We start from the raw sequence: 24,664 nt of genomic DNA, 5'->3' as shown, positions 1-24,664 counted from the left end.
ATTTTATCAAAATTACAACCATGTTGTAAAAATTTCATGTGTTGCACTGGAACAAAATGCAGTCCTTTTGTTCGTAATGCTCAGACAGCAAAGGCATCTAACATGACCACAGCGGAAAGAGCCATTTTTCGCTGCGAACGTTTTGAGAATTCAGGTGGGTGCTCTGTAATTTACTTGGTGGTATTACATTTTTTTTATAGTCTTGGCTCTTCTATATGTAATTTTAGATTTAGATGGGAGAAGTGTTTTCATGAAAGAATCATTTTTGAGAATATGCCAATGTGTATGAAGTATTGATGTGATTAATTTACTTCCATTATTAAAAGAGGTAATGAAATTGTATTTGTGGTCAATCGGGTTACCTTTTTTTGTGCTTGTAGCTACAGAATTAATACACTCTAGTTGTGTTAGACTCCTTGCTTTGGATTGAGCACCTTTAATCAAACTGGTTTTAAATGCAGCATATATATATATTGGTATCTCCATAATCGTACCAACCCATAGGTTTATACGAAAAGCTAACACGTTATTTATGCTGCACTGTGAACCCCGCAATTTGAAACCGCAAAAAACAATGGTGGAATTGCTGTTTTATTGACCCTACTCCTTAAAAATTATTTAATAGATGTTAATCAATAGGTTATATAAACCCCAAAATGGCGACATTTAAAAAGCATTTTTAGTGTGAAAAATAGCAAAACCTTAAAAAAATAGAAAAAAAAACTGACTTTAGAAATTTGGTATTGCAACGACCCGCAGAATAAGGTTAACATGTCAGTCATTTTTGCAACGCGGTGAACTCTGAAAACACAAAACTCAAAACAAATTGCGGGAATGATGTTTTTTTGATCCACCCCCATAAAAAAAGCTTTTTTTAACACATTCAATCAGGGACGGGGAACCTTTTTTCTGCCAAGAGCCATTTGGATATTTAGAACTTCATACACGGGCCATACAAAATCATCAACTTAAAAATAACCCTGCTATAATTGGTCAAACATTTAATTAACTCATCACAATGTGATGGCTGGAACTGCTTCTCTTTGAGGCGTGTGATGTTAGCCGGTATTTATGATGTTACTACTGTGTTGGTCAGTCTGGAGCGCAGTCGACTCTTTGCCACAGTAAGCCTTGAAAAGAACTGCTCGAAGCAGTAAGATGTTCCGACATACTTAACCGGTTAAGGACTAGGCTGTTTTACAGCTAAATGACCAGAGCAAATTTCACAATTTTGCTATGCGCTTCTTTAGATGACTATAACTCAGCAGGTGAATAAAGTTCATCTTTGAATTTTACACTCTTTTTAAAGGACAGATAGGGCTTTGTTTTAGTGGCATTTGTCAGTATATATCATTTTTATTTTTTTCTCTAAAGTGGGCAAAATTGGAAAAAAATGCAAGAATTTAGCAATTGCGCCAGTTTATGCTAGCATTTTTCACACACAGTATGGACCACGGACAAAATTAATCTCCTTTCACATTCTTCCACTTCTCCCGTGCATGGGAATACTAAATATGTGTGCCTTATTCACTGTGCGGGCATGTGCCAGGGCTTGGCATAAAAGGAGGCTTTTCGGTCCAGGAATTTTGAATTTGATTTTATAGCCGCATACTGTTTTCTGGGGGGCCTAATGCTGCTGAAACATTAGAATTACCCCATAAATTACTTCATTCACACAAGTAGACCCCACAAGGTTTCCTTCAAGGGGTTTATCATATTTTTAGCAAGTCCAGTTTTCTTCTGAAAGTTTCTTGAATAAGATGGAACAAAAAAAAAATCAGCTATTTTTTAGCAAATGCGTCAGTTTAGGCTAGTATTTTTCACATACGGCATAGACCACGGACAAAATTCATCTCCTTTCACATTCTTCCACTTCTCCCGTGCATGGGGATACCAAATATGTGTGCCTTATTCACTGTGCGGGCATGTGCCAGGGCTTGGCATAAAAGGAGGCTTTTTGGCCTTTTCGGTCCAGGAATTCTGCACTTGATTTTATAGCCGCATACTGTTTTCTGGGGGGCCTAATGCTGCTGAAAGATTAGAATCACCCCATAAATGACTTCATTCACGCAAGTAGACCCCACAAGGTTTTCTTCAAGGGGTTTATCATATTTTTAGACAGTCCAGTTTTCTTCTGAAAGTTTCTTGAATAAGATGGATCAAAATAAAATTAGCAATTTTTTAGCAAATGCGTCAGTTTATACCAGCCTTTTTCACACACGGCATAGACCACGGCCAAAATTCATCGCATTTCACATTCTTCCACTTCTCCTGAGCATGGGGATACCAAATATGTGTGTCTTATTTATCACATAGAGAAGTAGGAGGGCGGACGATAGAAGAAGCTTATTTCACAAATCGCTTTTTTTCAAAGCTGGTTTTACAAAACTCAACAGACTTTCTATAACACTTCCAAAATATCTGCTCTTGAAGCAGAAATCCCAAAATATTCATCTAGGGGTATAATGGGAATTTATTTTTTGGGGTTTTCTAAAATAAGAAATTGCAGGTTTATGCAAATGGAGCTCTCCAGCAGATGAACTTTAGAAAACATCAAACATGACATCCACCCCCCACCCATTCCCTCCCTCACCCTTGGAGTAAAATCAGGGGAAAAATAAAAATGTAATGTAGGGCAAATATATTTTCAACAAATTAACTAAAATCTAATAATTCAGAACAGTGTGGTATTTTTTAAAACATGGCTCAATGCACAGGCCTGGTTGCGAGGGACATGAGGGACAGAAATATCGGGAATCTTTGCGGTGCCCGTCTTTTCTGCAGACGCGGCACTTTTTCTGGGGGTTGCTTCTGGTTGCTGTTGGGGGAATCCGACTGATGAAGTGTCTTTCAGTCAGTCGCGTGACATCCTCAGACTGGGGGCATTCTCGGGTGTCCTGAACATCAAAAATGAGGCCTTCAATAATTTTTTCCTGGAAATCCAGGTATGTGTCTCTGCCTCTGTTTTTTTTGTAGAGCACAAATGAGTTGTGGATGGCCACCTGTAACAAATAAATGGCCACTTTTTTGTACCAGGTTTTAGTTTTGCGTTTTACAAAATAAGGCTGTAAAACCTGGTCGCTTAAATCCACCCCCCCCCCCCCATGTACTTGTTATATTCGGACACGCTCACTGGTTTGTGCTTGTCCGATGTTGCCCCCCTTTCCCTCACTGCCACTGTTCCTGCGGTATGAATCGTGCTTAGCACATACACATCTTCGCGATCCCTGAACTTGACCGCAAGCAATTCTTCAGATGCATAAGCACAGAAGTCCCCCTTTACCATGCGCTTCCCCACTAATTGCTGTGGAAAACCAATTCTGTTTTTGCGCATGGTACCACATGCCCCAGTCCTTGCAGCATGCAAATGCCTAAACAGGGGCACACTGGAATAAAAATTATCACAGTACAGGTGGTACCCCTTGTGAAGCAGAGGCTGCATTATCTCCCACACGATCTTACTGCTGGTGGAAAGAGCAGGGGGGCATCCAGGAACATTTATTGTGCGGTCCCGCCCTTCATAAATCCTGAAGGCGGTGGTATATCCTGACCCGCTTTCACACAATTTGTAGAGCTTAACGCCATATCTTGCCCTTTTTGAAGGTAGATATTGGCGAAAGCTAAGTCTGCCATGAAAGTTGAGGAGGGATTCGTCCACACTTACATTCTGCTCAGGGGTGTAGAGTTGCAGAAATAAATTATTCAGGGAATTTATTAGCGGTCTTATTTTGAACAACCGATCCCGGTTTGCATCGGTACTTGGGGGGGCCTGTGCGTGGTCATTGAAGTGGAGGAACCTCATTATTGTCTCATAACGAGACCTGGGCATTACTGCAGAATATACTGGGGTGGCTTGGGCGGGTCTTGTTGACCAGTAAGACCTAATGGAGGGCTTTTTGACAATACCCATATTTAGGGTGAGCCCCAAAATTTTTTTTAATTCCAGCAAATTGGTGGGCGTCCAATCTCTGGCATGGGTGGATGAAGGTTTCTGCCTTATATATTGCGTGGCATATAAATTTGTTTCGTTGACAATCTGATTTAGGATGTCGTCCGTTATAAATAAATGGAAGTAATCCATTTGGACAAAATTTGTATTGTCCACGGTTATGCCAGGAGTGGCCGTAAATCCGTGGATTCTAGGCCCAAAAGATGGGGCAGGTGCCCATACAAGAGCCTGGACTGAAGGGACCAGGCTGTCCCGTGCTACAGCGCTACTTGGCCCTGCGCTTTCAAGTTCTGCAGTTTCAACTGCATCAGGGACAACGTCCCCTGAAGATGAACCTGAAGTGACGCTGTCATCGTCACTACCTAAAACAGGTTCCATCTCGGACGCCATCTCTGATGCGGTCTCCGACTCAGACCACAGCATGGCGTATGCCTCCTCGGCGCTAAACAACTTCCTCGCCATAACGTAACTAACACTAACAAAACAAATTGTTTGTTTGTTTTGTTTTTTTTATATAAAACACACAAACTAACTGCTATATATATCTACACTACCGCTAACAAAAAAATAAACCGCTATTGCTATATATATTATATATATGTGGATATATATATAATTATATACTCCCTACCTGCCTATTCTAATAGAATAAAAGATAGAAAGGTAGATATATAGAAAAAAAGATAGATGGATAGATAGATTGTATAGATAGATAGAAATCTATCTATACAGAGAATGTTTTAGAGTGTAACTGTATTTTTTGTGTAACTGTAACTGTAATCTTCTGGCAGCAATTCTCCCAGTCTCTTCTTCTCCTCAAACTGAAACAATGTTTGAGGAGAAGAAAAGAGGCAGGAGATTTACTGCCAGAAAAGTCAAAATAAAAACAAATGTGGTCGCTGTGATAGGTTTTCACAGCGACCACATGTTCAGGGACCATCAGATTGGTCCCTGATACTCTGCCCAGTGCCCAGAGCTGTTGGTAACAGCGAGGGCACAGGGCTGTGTGCACGCGATCGCGTGCACACTGTTTTCTATGCAGAAATGCATGTGATCGCTGTGATTGGTTGTCACAGCGATCACATGTTCAGGGGCCAAAAGATTGACCCCTGACATTCTGCCCAGTGCCCATGGCTGTTAGCAACAGCCAGGGCACAGAGCTGTGTGCACGCGATCGCGCGTGCACAGTCTCTGAAGTGCCGCCGTAAATAGTCTATACGGCGGACTTTAGAGACCCTGACCGCTGGCCGTATATTTACGGCCAGCGGTCGGGAACCTGTTAAAGGAGTTTTCCCCATCGGGGACATTTATTTTTTATGGTCGGAATTCACCTGCATCAGCCGCAACACAGGAGTTAGAACAAGGTTTAGGGGGGCCCTGTTCTAGGCAGCGCAATGATTAGCACTACTGCCTTGCAGCGCTGGGGTCCTGGGTTCAAATCCAACCAAGGACAACATCTGCATTGAGTTTGTATGTTCTCCCCGTGTTTGCGTGGGTTTCCTTCGGGTACTCCGGTTTCCTCCCACATCCCAAAAACATACCAATAGGGAATTTAGATTGTGAGCCCCAATGGGACAGTAAAAAAGAAGGGGCACCCCACATCTATCTGACATTTATGACTTATCCTGTGGAAAAGTCCTAAACATCTCTGATGGGAAAAGCCCTGACTTTGTGTTCTCCCCTAAAACAGGTCTGGTCACATTTTTAATAGCTTGTAGCACAAAAACCAGGGTGGCAGCCGCGGTCAGTGGGAGTCCGGTGCGTGCTGTGACGGGAGTGGACCAGTCCGGTCACCTGACGCCGTGGTTTTTGTGCTAAAAGCTATTAAAAATGTGACAAGACCTATTTTAGGGGAGAACACAAAGTCAGGGCTTTTCCCATCAAAGCGCTGCCGCCATCATACTTGGCTCGGTCCAAGAAGCGAATGAGGCAGCAGCGTGGTCTGAGTGAGGTCGGGCCAGACCAAACGATCTCGCGGGCCTTATACGGCCTGCAGGCCAGAGATTCCACACCCCTGCATTAAATGCACCCCACGACAGCACAAGAACGTGAAATTCCACCATTCTTTTTTGAGTCTCAAATTAACATAGTTTTCCGTGTGGTATTAACATAACTTTATTTTCCGGGTTGTTATGATTTACTACTTTTGCACAATAAAAACACACTTTTTGGGGCGTGGCCAGGCACTGATGTGAGCGGTCGCACAGAACTTCGGCTCTGACCAGAGACCCCTATTATTTATCCTGCAGAGGAATTACTGTGGCCACCATTCCTTATAACTTGCGGAGGAAGGGTAAGAGACCCACGAGGAGCAAAATGGGTCCGTCAAAAGCGACAGGAGCTGCGGAGAAGTTAAAGGAGTTTGCCCGGGGTGCGGTCCAAGATGGCGCCCGCGACGAGTCCTCACAGCATGGAGCAGAGGGGCCGGCAAAAGTTTCTGGAGGGCAGTCGGAGTCACTCCCTGCGGCTGAGGTAACAGCACAGCCTGGACTGACATTGCAGCAAGTATCGGAGACGCTGCTGGCGGCGATATTAGAGACCAAGACATCGGTCACAACAAAAATAGAGGAGGTTAAGGTGGATATGGGTCTCCTGAGGCAGGATTTGCACAACTTGAGGGACCGAGTCGCACATGCTGAAACCAGGTTGTCGGATCTGGAGGACCGTACAGCTAATATACCCCACACACTTCGGGACCTCTCTGGCAAGGTGGATTTATGGCGCCAGAAAGCGGATGATTTGGAGAACAGGCTGAGGAGGAACAACTTTCGCATTATAGGCCTACCAGAACGAGCAGAAGGATCCCGCCCGGACGAGTTTACAGAGATATGGCTGAGAGATATGTTTCCAGATACCGTGTTTTCGCAGGCTTTTGCGGTGGAAAGAGCGCACAGGGTTCCAGCGAGGCCGCCAACCCCTGCAGCGAACCCTCGACCATTCCTGGCGAGATTGTTAAATTGTAAGGACCGGGATCTGGTCCTGCAGGCAGCCAGACGCAAGGGGGCTATTAAAGTGGATAACGTCACGGTGTCGATTTTCCACGATTTCTCTCCGGAACTACAACGTCAACGCGCATCATTTGTGATGATTAAACGAAAACTGCGAGACCGACAAATTCCATATTCTATGGCTTATCCGGCCCGCTTGAGAGTCGTCGATGGAGATCGAGCTGTATTTTTTGCCAACCCTGAGGCGGCGGATGAATGGTTGCTGAGGAATAAGAGGTCGCCTAGAAGATGAAGATTTTCTTGGGGACTTAAAGGCATTGTGTTGCCAGAAAAACATGTTGTTTTTTTTTTAAATTAAACATTTAGTGTGTGGGTGATTAAACATTGTTCAAATTTTTTTTATTTTTTTCACGAGTCAGGAAATATTATAAATTTATTTTAAATTTATAATACTACCCATTTTTGGTCACTAGATGGAGCTATTCCCAAAATTGCAGCATTGCAACATTGGGTTAAAAGCCCTCGCTCTAATGAGCTCTCAGCATCCCCCCCTCCTTTATCCTGGCTAGTGCCGGGATAAACGAGGAGTTTGAACGGTGTAACCTCCTACACTGTGTGTCGCCATTTTTTTAGCTAACACACAGTGTAGTAGGTTTACATACAGTAGTAAACACACACAAACACGAACATACATTGAAATCTCTTACCTGCTCCTGCCGCCGCGGCTCCCTCCGGCCCGTCCGCTCCGTTTGCTGCCGCTGGTCCAAGTGCACAAATCCGGAAGCCGCGACCGGAAGTAGTAATATTACTGTCCGGCCGCGACTTCCGGTCCACAGGAAAATGGCGCCGGACGGCGCCAATTTCGAATTGGACTGTGTGGGAGCGGCGCATGCGCAGTTCCCACACAGACGCCGTACACGGAAGTCAATGGGACGGGAGCCGTTCGCAGTCCCTATGGGACTGTTGCTGCCGTATTCCATGTCTGTATGTGTCGTTAATCGACACAGACAGAAATGGAAAAAAAATGGCAGCCCCCATAGGGAAGAAAAAGTGTAAAAATAAGAAAAAGTAAAACACAAACACACAAATGAATATAAACGTTTTTAATAAAGCACTAACATCTTTAACATATAAAAAAATAATTTGTGATGACACTGTTCCTTTAAGCGCGGGAATGGTGAATATGTATCCTGAACGGTCATTTGATGTCTTGCATGTGGGGAGAGGTTATACATGGGGGAGACAATGTTTAAAGTTTCCTTTCATAATGCTTTATCTTCCTGTAATATGCCTATAAGGGGGTCCGGAGTTCAGAATGGTTCCAGATCATATATTACTCTTGTTACGATATGTGATTGTAGTAGGTTACCGAAGTGTTAATAGGGGGATTCTGACCAACGGGTTGTTGTTCCTCTAATTCTGTGGCAGATATAGGGGGGAATCTGCTGGAGTACGCAGTCTGATTTGTGATTCCACTGTGTATATTCCTTAGCGGTGGAAGCTACACCTTTCATATATAGTATATAGCTCTTGAGCTCCTGTTGGCAAAATGGGTTTTTATGTGGTTCATGTTTTTGATCTCTGTTTTACACTAGGTCAGACAACGAGTACCTTACATTTTGAGAGCTGCATATCAGGGAATGGCACTACCGAGGGGGAGGGGGGAGAGGGAAGGGATGTTATTAGTACATAGAGAGTTTTCTAAGTATGGCGTCACTTAAAGGGAACCTGTCACCAGCATTTTAGCTATAAAGCCAGCAATACCTGGTGAAAGTGGGTGAAAAATCATTGTCATCTAAGCTATGTTCTAAGTAAGCTCTGTAGCTTTAGTATTCTGTTTTTCAGTGGTCCCACGCCGTATGCAAATGAGCAGAAAAGAGTCAAATCTTCATCTGAAAAGAGTCAGATTTTCATTCCTCCAGCGTCTCAGAGTCGACTCCACCTCCTTCTTTTTGATTGACAGCTCCTTAGCCAGTCAGGGCCAGACAGGTGGCAACGGTGGGCGGGGTTAAGAAGCTGCATCCCAGAGGGAAAAATAATTACCATAAAAGGCGGGAAAAGTTTAAATGACTATATTTACGGACAGAGGAGGACTTCAGGAAAGAAGAGAACAGGAACAAACTCTGGACAGCTACGGCCATTGAGGGGTCAGGCTAGTTTAACAGGTAAGATGTTGATGACAGGATCCCTTTAAGTTCTTGTCCTGGAATGGGGACTCCAAGGAAACGGAATATGATTTTTTCTGTGCTTAAGAAAGTGAACCCACATATAATTTGTCTTTAGGAGACGCATCTGACAGCAGACACAGTACAGTTTTTATGTAAGCCCTGGATTCAGTGGAGTAGACACTCTGTTAGAACTTCTGCCTCTAGAGGGGTATCTCTATTAATACATAGAACTCTTAGGTGGGAAGTGATGCATACCAGAATTGATCCTGAGGGGAGATACGTATTCGTCCACGCCAACATTAATTCCACACCTTATGTCGTAAATGGGGATATATAACCCACCGCCAGGGTCTCTGGCACTACTTAGGGAGGCGGTTTCCTTTGCTTCCGCATATCAAGAAGCCAGAGTGATCCTCCTAGGAGACCTGAACCTTATAATGGATCAGTCTATTGATCGGTTCCTGTTGAGGGGAGAGGGTGACGCAAGACAAGGGGTCTCCCCATTAGCCTCATTAATGGAGGAGATAGGCTGGGTAGATCTATGGAGAGTTAGTCATATGGGACTTCGTGAATTCACATGTCACACACCACAATTTGATGCATTGTCTCGTATAGATTATATTTTTGGCACGTTCTCTGTATATAATGCTATGGAGAGCATTGAACATCTCCCCAGAGAAATTTCTGATCACAGTCAGATTCTCCTGCAACTGTCACTACCGGAGGTGGGTAGGAGGGGGGCCCTTAAAATTCACCCGTTTTGGCTCCAATTAATCAAACCAAACGATAGGATCCCAGATCAGCTAGATGTCTTTCTTGAAGCACATAGGCAGGAGCAGAATGGGTTACTACGATGGGATACGCTGAAAGCGTTTTTGAGAGGCTGCCTGAAATCATCAATATCATTTGTTAAGCGCTCCTCGGCCCAAAGGGAAAAGGATTTGGCGGGAAAGTGTGGAGAATTGGAGGCCACGTTTGTGGGTGATCACTCCCCACAAAACAGGGAGGCTTGGCTCTCGGTGGGGAGAGATTATCTTTTAGTACTGCAGGAGAAGGCAGACCGTAGAATCTTCTTCACTGGCCAATCCTTTTTTGAATTGGGTAACCAATCCGGCAAACTCTTGGCTCATGTGGTGAGACAGAATACCATGTCTCCTCCAGTGTTGAATATTCGAAATGCTCAGAATGTTTTGGTCCATACCTCCCAGGAGATAGTGGCTCAATTTGCAGACTTCTATAGGGACTTATATACGTCTAGGGCTGGGTACTCAATTGAAGATTTGGGGAAATATTTGGATGACATGCAGTTTCCACAGTTGTCGGAGGAGGGGTGTGAGTTACTCGAGTCCCCCTTCACAGTGGAGGAGATTTCTGAGTGTATATTGGATATTACTAAGGGTAAGGCCTCGGGCCCGGATGGGATTCCTCTGGAAGTATATATTCAATACATTGAGGTTATGTCAGCCCAACTTCTTTCTCTATTTGAGGCGTGCTTATTGGCGGGTGACCTGGCAGATTCTATGAAAGAAGCTACCATAGTAGTTATTCTAAAACCAGGCAAGAACCCAGAGGATTGTGGTTCTTACCGCCCCATATCACTGCTTAACATAGACTATAAGATACTGACTAAATTAATGGCCAATAGACTAGCGCGGGTCATCAATGATGTCATACACTCTGATCAGACCGGTTTTATACCAGGGAAATCCACTTCGGATAGTATTCGTAGAGCTCAGGTGGTTACTCAGATGGGGTGGTGGGAGCAGCAGGATTGGGCGCTGGCATCCTTGGATGCAGCCAAGGCATTTGACTCTGTAGAGTGGACACACCTATGTGAGGTGCTCAGGAAATTTGGGTTCGGGACTACCTTTATCAAATGGATTACAATCATATATAAAGAGCCTCGAGCCTCGGTAGTGGTTAATGGGATTTTGTCCCCCTCCTTTTTGCTTCATAGGGGTTCGAGACCGGGGTGCCCATTGTCCCCCCCTATTGTTCGCACTTGCCATAGAGCCCCTGGCTATAGGGATTCGAAGAGATATGGCCTTTCAGGGCATTCGGATCGGACCGCGAGAAGACCGCATAGGACTTTACGCTGACGATATGCTGCTGTACCTGGCCAACCCAAATGCCTCATTACCTAGGGCTATGAGATTGATGGAGGTGTTTAGCAGTTTTTCGGGCCTGCATGTTAACTGGAGTAAGTCCTATCTCATGCCTCTCCATTCTAACAATTGTGGGTGGGGCTCACATTTTCAGGGTCTACAAGTGGTGCATAGTTTTAAATACTTGGGAGTTTGGATATCTAGGGATAGTTCACACTCATACGATATAAATGTGTACCCCCTACTTTCATATTTGAAAGATAAATTTGCAGTCTGGAAATCACTCCCCTTATCAGTGGTGGGTAGAATTAACCTTATTAAAATGGTAGTGCTACCTAAATTGCTATATGTCTTGGAACACGCGTACACAATGGTTCCTAAAAAGTTCTTTAATTTGGTCAACTCTATATTTACTCCATTTATCTGGGGAAAGAATAGACATAAGCTCAAAATAGACACTCTGCAGAGGCCCAAACAGAGGGCGGGAGCGGCCCTACCGGATGTGTTTTTGTACTATTTGGAAGGTCAACTTAGATATATTAGGCTGTGGATGTTGGATGATCCATTGCCCAATGCCGAACATCATCTAGCACATTTTCTCAGAGTACCTAACTTATGGCCCGTTTTAGAACCACATGATTTTAGCCCTAAGCATACGTTACCGTTGATTAAACTGGCGAAGCAGGTGTGGGCTCATGCAAAATCACTGTTGAAATTTAAAGATACGGTAGCGGAGTTGCCGCTGTGGTCCAACCATGGGTTACCTCACTTTTTGGGATTTCAGGATCATGCATTCTGGGAGGGTTTAGAGGTGACACAAATGAAACATTTGAGTACTGGAGATGGACACGCGTTATCAGCAAGGGAGATACAAGATACATTCCAGGTGCCAGAGAGGGATACATTTAGATGTGTACAGCTGCACCACGCTCTCAGGGCCCAATTCAGACACGCTCAGACTTTGATATCTTCCCTACCCCTTATAGGGGTGCTTCAAACACAAGGCCCGCGGGGCCTGATATCAGTAGTCTACACGTTCCTGCTGTCTCAAAGGTTAGCACGCGCGGGTTGTGCGGTGGAACTTAGATGGAAGGGGCTGATTCCGAACATGACTGAGGAGGATTGGCCTGATGCAATGTCTTCACATCTTGCGGTTTCACCAGCGGCTAATAATAAAATGACACAGCTATATATTATCCATAGATGTTATATAACTCCTATCAGGCTATTGCATATGGGCAGATCTTCCTCGGCTAGTTGTAAAAGATGCCAGCATGGTCGGGCAGACTTTGACCATATGGTGTGGCACTGCCCGGTAATTGCTAAATTCTGGAGAGGGGTCACGGACTTTCTCTCATCAGTAACAGGTAAACGAGTCCCCTGTGAGCCGGGGCTATGTTTGTTGGGTCTGTTCCCACCGAACTCCTGGACACACTATGAAGGTATATTTTTACGGGAGACCCTGTTCATGGCCAGGAAGGCTATTGCACTTCGTTGGATGGGAGATCTTCACCCAACGGTTCCACAATGGAAATCACTGCTCAACTCAGTAATACCTTACGCTAATCTAGTATACAAACATCGGGGATGTCCGTATAAATTTCTGGAAGTGTGGGGTAGTTGGTGCTCATCGCCTCTTGCATCGTTTAATGTAGGTGACCTCAGGTCCTCCCTAAACAGTCTGGGGGTTTAATTGAGTAAGCAGGGACGGGGTAGCGGGCCCTAACTGGGGGGGGGGAGGTTCGATAGTGGGTTGGAAGAGATCAGTCCTGGAGTGTACAACTATTTATAACAGAGTTGTATATATTTGCATTGCTTTTGTTCCTATAAATGTAATGGTTATACTCAGTAACATACCGGAAACGGATGTACCAAATCTTATTCTCACTGTGTAACGGAGATCGATGTTGTTGTTTGTATGGTTATGTTACATTGAAATAATGGGTTTCTTGCATGTCACCCAAAATGTTATGTTGATCATACCTTGTGCACTGTATTTTTTCAATAAAATGAGTTTAAAAAAAAAAAAACACTTTTTTTTCGTTTTAAAAAAATAAATAAAATATTTATCTTTGTGTTGTCATAACAGCCATTCGATTTTTTTCTTTTTCCGCCACCGTAGCTGTATGAAGGCTTATTTATTACGGGACAATTAGTCGTTTTTATTGATACATACAACTTTTTTTTTTTACCGCGTTTTATTGCATTTTTTTGGAAGGCAGTATAGACGGGAAACCAGAATCTGTTTTTTTTTTTATTGCGTTCACCATGCATAAAGTTTGAGTTGTTACGGATACGACAATACCAATTAGGTGTAGCTTTTATACTTTTTTTTTCATAATAAAGCATTTTGTAAGGGGAAAACGTGAAATTTTTAGTTTTACTTGGGATTTTTTGTTCAATTATTAATAACTTTAGAAAAACTATTTTAACTTTTTTTTAGTCCCACCATGGGACACTGATGGCAGCCTGGGGAGCTTTGTTAGAACCCCAACTGCCATGGACAAGACCCTGCGATTGCGTTACGGGAATGCCGATGTGGTGACAGAGGGAGGCACGGTTGTTATTGACTGCGGCATCTAAGGGGTTAAATGGACTGGATCGGAGGTATTTACAATCCCGGCCGTTACAGAAGGAGCCCGGCTGTCTTTAGACAACAGAACACCCACGCTAGCTGGCACGGTATATCCATGCTGGGCTTGATACACAGAGCCATGAAAAGGCAGCACCGTGCCATAAGTACCCTTAATGACCGCCGTGAATCAGCATATGGACGGTCATTAAGGGGTTAACAAATTAATCAGCACAGAACATTGAAAGTAATAATAACATGATGATAAAAGGCAAAACATACAAGCAGTAAAATTAGAGATGTAGCTCTACTGCAGCCATTCAGTAGAAAAGGAAGCCACATTACAGTATATCTGTAGACATTACATTTTTATATATGTTTTACAATTAATCCAATACAAACTTATGACTTACCTGACGGAATCTCTTTTTAATTTCATCATCTGTCACTTCTGGATCAATCTGTAGCACCTACAAAAAGTGAACACACTGATCAATTCAGGGGCAAATCATCCAATAAATCTGAAATGAATAGAAGAAAGCAACGTGTGTAAATGCAATAGTCAGGCCCATTTCTCTTTTAAATTAACTATGAAATAAAAGTCACCTTGTAATATATTTTCACTGAGTCTCTGACCTGTTTAAGGGATATATAAATTGGCAGTCAACGCTTCACTGCCAATGTTTGTATCATAAGTATGTCAGCTTATACAAGATAAATGATACAATGCATCAAGGATGTGTGTCTAGCGCTTTCCCACGTTGCATTGATTAATCTAGTGTGGTAGGTAATGATGCTAAAAAAAAACAAAAAAACATCACATATATTTATGTCCAGTTTGTACCTTAGTTGCTATCTATTTTTATATATGTTTGTAAACTGGACATAGAATATCAGAGATATAGGTGGGGCCCAATAGCCACACCTATAGAGATCTGCACTAGGTAGATAGATGCAATCCAGGTCCAGCACATCCAAGTTAGGTGCAGGGAATATTGTTCAAGTGCCAAGACCCTTAATTCCTATCCTACCCACTATTAGCCCTACGCGGTTCTTTGCCATCTATTTCTGCCGCAAATCTTCAGGGGCCTACAGCAATCAATCTATTAGATCTTCTAGCATTCTAGAAGTCGAAGTGTACAATGCACTGAATGCAACAAATCCTGCTACAACGTGGACATAGTAAGCTAGCACGATCTGTTGCATTCAGTGCATTGCACACTTAACTACATTGTAATCTTAACTACACATGTCGGGGAAAACTAACGGAAATTGAGAGTTACGGACAGCGATATAAACCTTTTTTTCTGTTATGCATTATTTTCCAGTTCTCTGCATGCAGCCAGCAGTGTAAATAATAGGGGATTTCATTCTGGTTATTGTGGCCATGTCCAGGGATGTACCTAGACTGGTATCAGTGCCTTACAGGATTAGAACGCTTTCCTAGACACAGATTCTTTCATGAGTTGTTTACATAGCGCGTATAGTCTTCCACAATACATTGGCCCCTGGACAAAACATCATTGCTGTTCACAACAGTAAAAAAAGTACAGTGCCATATAGAGGTAGTATATGGCACACAGGCAGTGCCTATTGCTCCGTATTACAGAGCCGCAGGAATCTCGCGTGCCACTGTACAGGCTTCGTGTAATCAGGTGTTGTGCACATGATGATTTAAAATGGTCATAGACATAATATTTATTAGTGATCTAATCTAAGCGCATCAGGGTTGTTCTCAACAAGAAAACTTGTATCATGAAAATTAGTTCGCTTTATGGCCACCTGAAATCGGTAGTGTATTGGCAGCTTAGAAAGGACCTGTCAAGACCCCAGAAAAGGTAATCTGCCTTTATACCTGTACTGCTGCTTTGTGCCAGCTTCCAACACTGTTTATTTCGTGCTGCTGGGCACTTACATGCCCCCCACAATGGCCTCGGTTTCCCCAGCAATCATACGTTCATTTCGGTGGCGGATATGCTTATTTTTGAGAAAACTGGCAACTGGGTGGTTTCCACCGCCAGCGTCAAGGGAAAATGAACCTAAACTGCAAAGCTAATAAACAGCATGAAGTCCTCATTTTCTGGATTACAAACTGGGGGACAGTCAGTATTTTTTGCTGATACCTTCTCTAAATATAAACATGCGAACACTACGATCCAGTTCGGTACCCAGGCTGCAGCGCGTTTTTGGAGAAACATGCATATGGATGATGTGCTCCCAGCACAACAATACCAGGTCAGCACACTGATCGCCTAATGGTTTTTAATTCCTTTACCGGTTAAAGCACTATATGTACTTTTTCATCCCCGATTTAGTCATAACTTAGTTGTGATAGATTACAGGTGGATCCTGAGTGTCAGACACGCAAGACCTGCCGACACTGAACCCGTCAGGCCCGCGGGACTGACCGATTCAGGTCTTAGCAAAAGATACAACTGCTCTGTATACAGAATACAAGGCAGTTGTATCTCAAAAAGTAAAGAATTTTTAATAAAAACTAATTTAAAAGTTGCACCAAACACACAGTAACATTATTTAAACAAAAATAAATAAATCACTTTCAAAATGTTTACATAACCTTTAAACATACAGTGTATAGGAATGTACGAGATGGGTAATTTGGTCAACTTTCATTTATGACAATACATCATTGAATGGGGTTCATTGACAATTTGTTTTAGATCAGGTTTACCTCAAAAGGATTCAAGTTGAAATATGAGGAGCCAGACCTCGTCAGTCTCTCTATCTGCTGCTTTGGGGTAAGCACAGAGTCACGTTTTTCAATTTGTTTAACCTGTGCAAGAAAAAGCAAATAATGAGGAGAAAATAAATAAATATATAACAATAAAGTTCACACTGAGTTTTTTGACGTGGAAACCGTGCCGCAAAATGGCCAAAAATGCCTCCCGTTGATTTCAATGGGAGGCGGAGGCGTTTTTTCCCCGCGAGCGGACAAACCGGCTCGCGGGAAAAAAGGACATACCCTATCTTCGGCCGTTTACGCCTCTGACCTCCCATTGTCATCAATGGGAGGCAGAGAAAGCGTATTTCGTGGCGTTTTATGCCTGCGGCGCTCAATGGCCGCATGAGAAAAACGGCGTGCAGGCAGAGGAAAATCTGCCTCAAAATTCCAAACGGAATTTTGAGGCAGAATTTCCTCCTGCAAAAAATTCCGTGTGGACCCAGCCTAAGAATAAACCTAAAGGGTCCTCCGGTCTTAAAAGGGTTGTCCCATCAGAAAAACTCCTGTGCATATGGCCTATTAGGGCATATAGACATCACATACAGGAGTCCCCGCTTGAGACAACCACTCGTGCCAAAGCAGAGGGCCACTAACAACCAGCGGATCCAGTAGATGAGCCAACCACTATAAAGAGGCTCTGTCACCAGATTCTCAAACCCCTATCTCCTATTGCATGTGATCGGCGCTGCAATGTAGAGAACAGGAACGCTTTGTTTTTTTAAAAACGTTCATTTTTGGCCAAGTTATGAGCCATTTTATATTTATGTAAATCATGTAAATCAGCGTTTGCAGGTAAGATCGACTTACCTGCAAACGCTGATGCTGCTGCAGAATCAACTGTAGCCTCTGGTGCCGATGTGGCCGACACGATGCAGGACCTGTGAGTGACGTCACAGATCTGCACTGCCAGAAGCTGGGCGTTCTGAAGAGAAGTGGATGATACTTCTCTTCAGAGCGCCCAGCTAGTAAAAGTAGTAAAAACGCCCCGATGTACGCACATAATACACGCCCACTTGGACTTTTACTTTTAAACACACCCACTTGGACTTTTGCAAGCCTCATTTGCATAACTACAAAAATGGTCATAACTTGGCCAAAAATGCTCGTTTTTTTAAAATAAAAACGTTACTGTAATCTACATTACAGCGCCGATCTGCTGCAATAGCAGATAGGGGTTGCAAAATCTGGTGACAGAGCCTCTTTAAGTATAGGCTATCGATATTACAGGGTGAAACGCGTTGAGGGATGATACAGTATGAATAGTTTATATGCCAAATGGTAGGACCACATATTGCTGACAGAACAATTATAACAAATAAACAAGATTGATCCGGAGTGTATTAAAAAATAACTTTTACTTAAATTTCTTTAAAACATAAGCGTTTGCGATATGAGCGCATATATTCAAATCATATGTCACAGTCGTGTACAATTATTCTGTTTTTATCAGTATGCATAATCAGCAATATTGGAGACAGCAAAAATAGTCCACCTTTTTGGTTTCCTAATACTTGTGGTTCAAATAATTCCTTAGTTTCAGAGGTTCTCTCATAAGCACTAAGATGCTCTGTTAATCATGTAGGATATACAAGAGATATATGAGAATTTTTTCGGGCAGTTGCCCTCCTACCCCTTTGTTTATGGGATGGTGGTATTCCTTTCAGGCGTGTTCTGTAAAATCCTGGATTTAGTTGGACCTCTGAAGTAAGGTAATTCTTCTCCCAATTTCTCTCCCAACGCGTTTCCTCTGACCCATTGATTCATCAGGGGAGATAGGTCATGAATGCTGCTTCGTCCTATTCCTTGGGAAGCTGCATGAAAATTAGATATAGCTGTCTTGAAAAAAATGTAGTTTGCTGTCAGCAAAACATGCTTGCAGTGGCAAGGGAATGGCCTCTCGGTTCGGAGGCAGAGTATCGGCGTCTGGTCCTGGACAGCAGGCGTCAGGACCAGACGCCGATACTCTGCCTCCGAACCGAGAGGCCATTCCCTTGCCACTGCAAGCATGTTTTGCTGACAGCAAACTACATTTTTTTCAAGACAGCTATATCTAATTTTCATGCAGCTTCCCAAGGAATAGGACGAAGCAGCATTCATGACCTATCTCCCCTGATGAATCAATGGGTCAGAGGAAACGCGTTGGGAGAGAAATTGGGAGAAGAATTACCTTACTTCAGAGGTCCAACTAAATCCAGGATTTTACAGAACACGCCTGAAAGGAATACCACCATCCCATAAACAAAGGGGTAGGAGGGCAACTGCCCGAAAAAATTCTCATATATCTCTTGTATATCCTACATGATTAACAGAGCATCTTAGTGCTTATGAGAGAACCTCTGAAACTAAGGAATTATTTGAACCACAAGTATTAGGAAACCAAAAAGGTGGACTATTTTTGCTGTCTCCAATATTGCTGATTATGCATACTGATAAAAACAGAATAATTGTACACGACTGTGACATATGATTTGAATATATGCGCTCATATCGCAAACGCTTATGTTTTAAAGAAATTTAAGTAAAAGTTATTTTTTAATACACTCCGGATCAATCTTGTTTATTTGTCATAATTTACGGAGAATACTTGATAAACCAATATTGTCTAGGTGGTAGACGATACACAATACCACGAATATATACTACAGAACAATTATAAGTAAGGTAGGATTCTTCGCTATAGGGTCTAAAACAAATACTCTCTTCCGACTTTGGCTGTCTTTGCCTACCACAATATACATCCTTTTTTTATCTTTTATCCTTTATGGGGAGCGTTTACAGGACAAGTGTAAGGGTATGTTCACACGGCAGCGTCCGTAACGGCTGAAATTACGGGGCTGTTTCCAGGAGAAAACAGCCCCGTCATTTCAGCCGTAACGCCATGTGCAGGCGCTTGAACGCCGCGTCAATTACGGACGTAACTGGAGCTGGTTTTCCATGGAAAACGGCTCCATTTATGTCTGAAGAAGTGACATGACGCTTCTTTGGCGCGGGTGTCTATTTACGCGCCGTCTTTTGACAGCGACGCGTAAATATACGCCTCGTGTGAACAGACAAACGTCAGCCCATTGCTTTCAATGGGCAGATGTTTGTCAACGCTTTCAAGCCGTAATTTCGGACGTAATTCGGGGGTTAAAACGCCAGAATTACGTCCGTAAATAGGCCGTGTGAACGTACCCTAAGTGTAACGAGTGCGATTCCACTAGTTTAAGCCCTGAAATGCAGAAGTCAATAGCGACCACAGGATCTAAGCCCTTCCACGTGAAGCAAACGCGGGATGCCAAATGGTCATCATGGCAGCCTATAGAGACCTAATGAAGCCCACCAGGTCTGCCATCCTTATACTCCTATTAAGCCCTGCCAGAGGTTATTCGTATACTATCAGTGTATTATACTGCTATTAGTATAGCACTATATCGTGCGAAGGATTCAACAATCTCTGGTTCAAGTCCCGTAGGCAAACTAATTTAAAAAAAGTTAAGGAGTTATTTTTTTTTATATATATATTAAAAAACTTTAAGTGTTCAAAAGAAAAAAACAAAACCTTTTCCCATTTCCCCCCCCCCCCAAAAGCAACGTAAAAAAATTAAATAAAAGTAACATAACTGGTATTGCTGCATCTGTAAAAGTCAGACCTATTACATTGTTTAACCTGCATGGTGAACATAAATAAAAAAATAAAAATCCCAAAATCTGTTTTTTTTGGTCACCTCATCTGTCACAAAAAAATGGAACAAAAAGTGATCAAAATGTCTCATGTACCCCAAACGGTACCAATAGAAAAAGTTTGCCCCGCAAAAAATAAGCCATCACATCGCTCAATCGACGGAAATAAAATGGCTCAATATAGGCAGACACTAAACAAATTTTAGTTTTAACGATTCCTTTTTTTCCTTGTGAAAGTAGTAAAACATTAAAAAAAAAAAAAAAAAAAAAATTATATATATATATATATATATATATATATATATATATATATATATATATATAAATTTGGTATCACGGTAATCATATTGACCAGCAAAATAAAGTGAACATGACATTTTTACCACGCGATGAACGCCATAAAAACAAAAACGATGTAGGAACCAGTTTTTTTCCCATTCCACCCCACAAAGAAAGTCTTTCTAGTTTCTTAGTACGTTATATGTTAAAGGAACAGTGTCACCAAAATTTTTTTTTTTATATATATATATCAGTTTTATGTTAGGGTTTTATTAAAAACGTTTATATTTATTTCTGTGTTTGTGTGTTACTATTTTTTATTTTTACACTTTTTCTTCCCTATGGGGGCTGCCATTTTTTTTTTCCATTTCTGTATGTGTCGATTAACGACACATACAGACATGGAATACGGCAGCTCCAGTCCCATAGGGAATGCGAATGGGGCCCGTTCCATCCACTATGGTGTACACCGTGTGTGTGGGAACGGCGCATGCGCCTCTCCCACACAGTCCGATTTGAAATGCGCGCCGTCCGGCGCCATTTTCCTGTGGACCGGAAGTCGCGGCCGGGCAGTAAGATTACTACTTCCGGTCGCGGCTTCCGGACTTGTGCACTTGGAGCAGCGGCAGCAGACGGAGCGGACGGACCGGAGGGAGCGGCGGCGACTGGAGCAGGTAAGTGATTTCTATGTATGTTCGTGTTTCAGTGTGTTTTACTAGTGTATGTAAACCTACTACACTGTGTGTTAGCTCAAAAAATGGCGACACACAGTGTAGGAGGTTAGACCGTTCAAACCCCTCGTTTCTCCCGGCACTAGCCAGGATAAAGGAGGGGGGATTCTGAGAGCTCACTAGAGCGAGGGATTTTTTTCCCAATTTTGCAGCATAAAGCAATGTGGTTGCTTTACCACATGCAATGCTGCAATTTTGGGAATTGCTCCATCTAGTGACCAGTGCTGGGAAATATTATAAATTGAATCCAATTTATAATATTTCCTGACTGCTGGCAACACATTCCCTTTAAAGGAAGGGTGTCGCGAAAAAAAAAAAAAATTATATCAATTTGCTTCTAGTGTTTTATTAAAAAAACAAATTTATTTATTTGTGTTTTACATTTTTTTTTTCTAACTTTTTCTTCCCTATGGGGGCTGCCATTTTTTTTATCATCTCTGTATGTCGACTAACGACACATACAGACATGGAATACGTCACATACAGCCCCATAAAGAATGCGAACGGGAGCCGTTCGCATTCACTATGCTGTACGCCGTCTGTGTGGGAACGGCGCCGCTCCCACACAGTCCAAATGGAAGGTCTTCGACTGAGCGACATCCGGCGCCATTTTCTTGTGGACCGGAAGCCGCGGCCGGACAGTAAGATGACGAATTCCGGTCGCGGCTTCCGGACATGTGTTCGGAAGCGAGCGGACGGACCGGAGGGAGCGGCAGGAGCAGGTAAGTTAGGTTTGTGTATGTTCGTGTGTGATTACCACTGTATGTAAGCCTACTACACTGTGTATTCGCTCAAAAAATGGCGGCACACGGTGTAGGAGGTTTGAACATTCAATCCCCTCCTTTCTCCTGGCACTAGCCAGGATAAAGGATGGGGGATTGTTTGAGGACGCTAGAGCGAGTGTGTCTACTCAAATTTAGCAGCATAAAGCAATGTGGTTGCTTTACCAATTTTGGGAATTGCTCCCTCTAGTGACCAGCACAGGGAAATATTATAAATTAGAATCTAATTTATAATATTTCCCGACTTGTGAAAAAATGAGAACAATGTCTAATCATTTATACACTAACAGTTTAACTAAAAAAAAAAAAATAATTCTAGCGACACATTCCCTTTAAATCTAATGGTGCCGTGAAAAACTACAACTCGTCCAGCAAAAAACAAGCCCTCATATGGCTAGATCAAACAATAATAAAAAAAAAAAAGTTAGGACTTTTTGAAGGTGGAGAAGAAAAAAGCAAAAATTAAAAATGTGAAAAATGGCTGCAGAGGGAAGTGTTTAGAAGTAAATGGAAGAGTCCGCGATGTTACCTGGGTCTTTTTGGCCATACATGCAGTTGAGGTGCAGTAGGAAGTCCCTTCAAGACACGTTTTTTTTCTCTACTTTGTTGTAAACTTTTGTTTTTTGTAGTTTTTTTTCTTTTACAACTTATTTACGTCTATATGGCTAAAAACATAGCAAAGTTTTACATTTTGGCGTAAGGAAACCATCAGACGGAGTAAGTTATGGCGCTGCCCATGTCAGTTACATCAAAGTCCTGATGTCACAGGCTCTGGGGAGGGACCAGAGGAGCGAGCCGTGACCATTAAGTCAGATCTACTTCTTTTTTAGGAATTTGGTGCTACACCGCAATAATCCATACACTTCGTGAACCACAACTTCTGATCTAATTATTACGATTCTGTACAAAGAGGAAGATATGCCAATATGGTCTGAGGAGGCTTTCATTTTATTACACAGACAACCGTGCAAAACGCCACGTGACATCATAAACTTGGTACCACATTGCTATACAGTTTTCCCATTCTCGGCCACTCTACGGCTGACGTGCACCATTTATTTTTTTCTTGCGTGAATGTTCATCTTTGGCGGACAGCTACTGTTCATGAAGGCCAGATGAGTAAAACATTAAACCGCACTCTATAACATGTCAGGACTAATTGTATTATTTCAGGGAATATGCTCCTTATAAGCTATTCATGTGTAAATAACAAGCATGATATCAACAACATGTGTCAATGTAGAAACCATGGTTACCACTGAATGAAGACCCCTCGCCAAATACAAGCACCGTCCAGTCGGCTGACACAATCACCGATCTCAACCGCCTGTTCACACCACATTCTCGGTACTAACACGACAATTACGTCACCTCGCTATAATACGTAGAGAACGCGTCATCCACCGCTCCAGACGGTCCATCAGCCCCGGGAGCCGCCATTTTAGCGCCAAGCACAAACTCTCGCGCTACCACCGTGATCACGGCGCCTTGGAATTGATTCCTGTCCGTTCTGATAAGCCAAACAGAGGGGAATCCATTCACTTCCGGGTCAATGGAGGAACGTGTCACTGTGTTTACTAGAAGTCATAATCCCGTACAGCGTGGGTGATAATGGCAGTACGGAGCGTTGTATTTACGAGAGGTGGCTAACTCCATACACTTCTTCAGCGGACGGCGGGATGACCAAGATCAGCTTTCACCACCGCCTCTAGATAGCGCTATAACATAATAGCTCTAGTAAAAATTCTGCAACATGGCTGCAAAACGGAATATAGCGCCTAAAGAATTGGTTTTGATTCACTTTGCATTTGTATCACCTATATTTTTATTTTTTTACCAATTAAATTTAAGTACTGATACATATGCCTTTTTTCTAATCTGTTTTTAATTTCTGATTGAAGATTTTTGTTATTTTATTTTCTGTTTATGATTATGTGGGCAGCCATATTGCCTAAGGTTCTCCAGGCATTTCATACTGATGCAGATCTCCCAACTTTCATGCATTATAAGGGTATGTTCACACGGCAACGCCAAATACGCCCTCCACGCAGTATAATGCTCCCACAGTGCCCTCCACGCAGTATAATGCTCCCACAGTGCCCTCCACGCAGTATAATGCTCCCACAGTGCCCTCCACGCAGTACAATGCTCCCACAGTGCCCTCCACGCAGTACAATGCTCCCACAGTGCCCTCCACGCAGTACAATGCTCCCACAGTGCCCTCCACGCAGTATAATGCTCCACAGTGCCCTCCACGCAGTATAATGCTCCCACAGTGCCCTCCACGCAGTATAATGCTCCCACAGTGCCCTCCACGCAGTATAATGCTCCACAGTGCCCTCCACGCAGTATAATGCTCCCACAGTGCCCTCCACGCAGTACAATGCTCCCACAGTGCCCTCCACGCAGTACAATGCTCCCACAGTGCCCTCCACGCAGTACAATGCTCCCACAGTGCCCTCCACGCAGTACAATTCTCCCACAGTGCCCTCCACGCAGTACAATGCTCCCACAGTGCCCTCCACGCAGTACAATGCTCCCACAGTGCCCTCCACGCAGTACAATGCTCCCACAGTGCCCTCCACGCAGTACAATGCTCCCACAGTGCCCTCCACGCAGTATAATGCTCCCACAGTGCCCTCCACGCAGTACAATGCTCCCACAGTGCCCTCCACGCACTACAATGCTCCCACAGTGCCCTCCACGCAGTACAATGCTCCCACG

At 43.1% G+C, this 24,664-nt stretch overlaps 1 protein-coding gene across 1 annotated transcript in view; it reads right to left on the bottom strand.

The window, feature by feature from the left end:
• DNAJC8 (DnaJ heat shock protein family (Hsp40) member C8) overlaps positions 1–23,609 on the bottom strand; it is a 66,174-nt gene extending 42,565 nt beyond the window's left edge. Inside the window, exons 1-3 of the mRNA XM_075853301.1 lie at positions 23,312–23,609; positions 16,435–16,536; positions 14,156–14,212 (exon numbers count right to left, since the gene is read on the bottom strand). Of these exons, the coding sequence (XP_075709416.1) occupies positions 14,156–14,212; positions 16,435–16,536; positions 23,312–23,380 (228 nt within the window). The 5' untranslated portion in view covers positions 23,381–23,609. The remainder of the gene's footprint in view (positions 1–14,155; positions 14,213–16,434; positions 16,537–23,311) is intronic.
• Positions 23,610–24,664: the final 1,055 nt, after the last annotated feature.

The sequence above is a fragment of the Rhinoderma darwinii genome, chromosome 2 (genome assembly GCF_050947455.1).
Source record: "Rhinoderma darwinii isolate aRhiDar2 chromosome 2, aRhiDar2.hap1, whole genome shotgun sequence".
Classification (NCBI taxonomy): Eukaryota; Metazoa; Chordata; class Amphibia; order Anura; family Rhinodermatidae; genus Rhinoderma; species Rhinoderma darwinii.
This window is presented reverse-complemented; position numbering and strand designations above follow the sequence as displayed.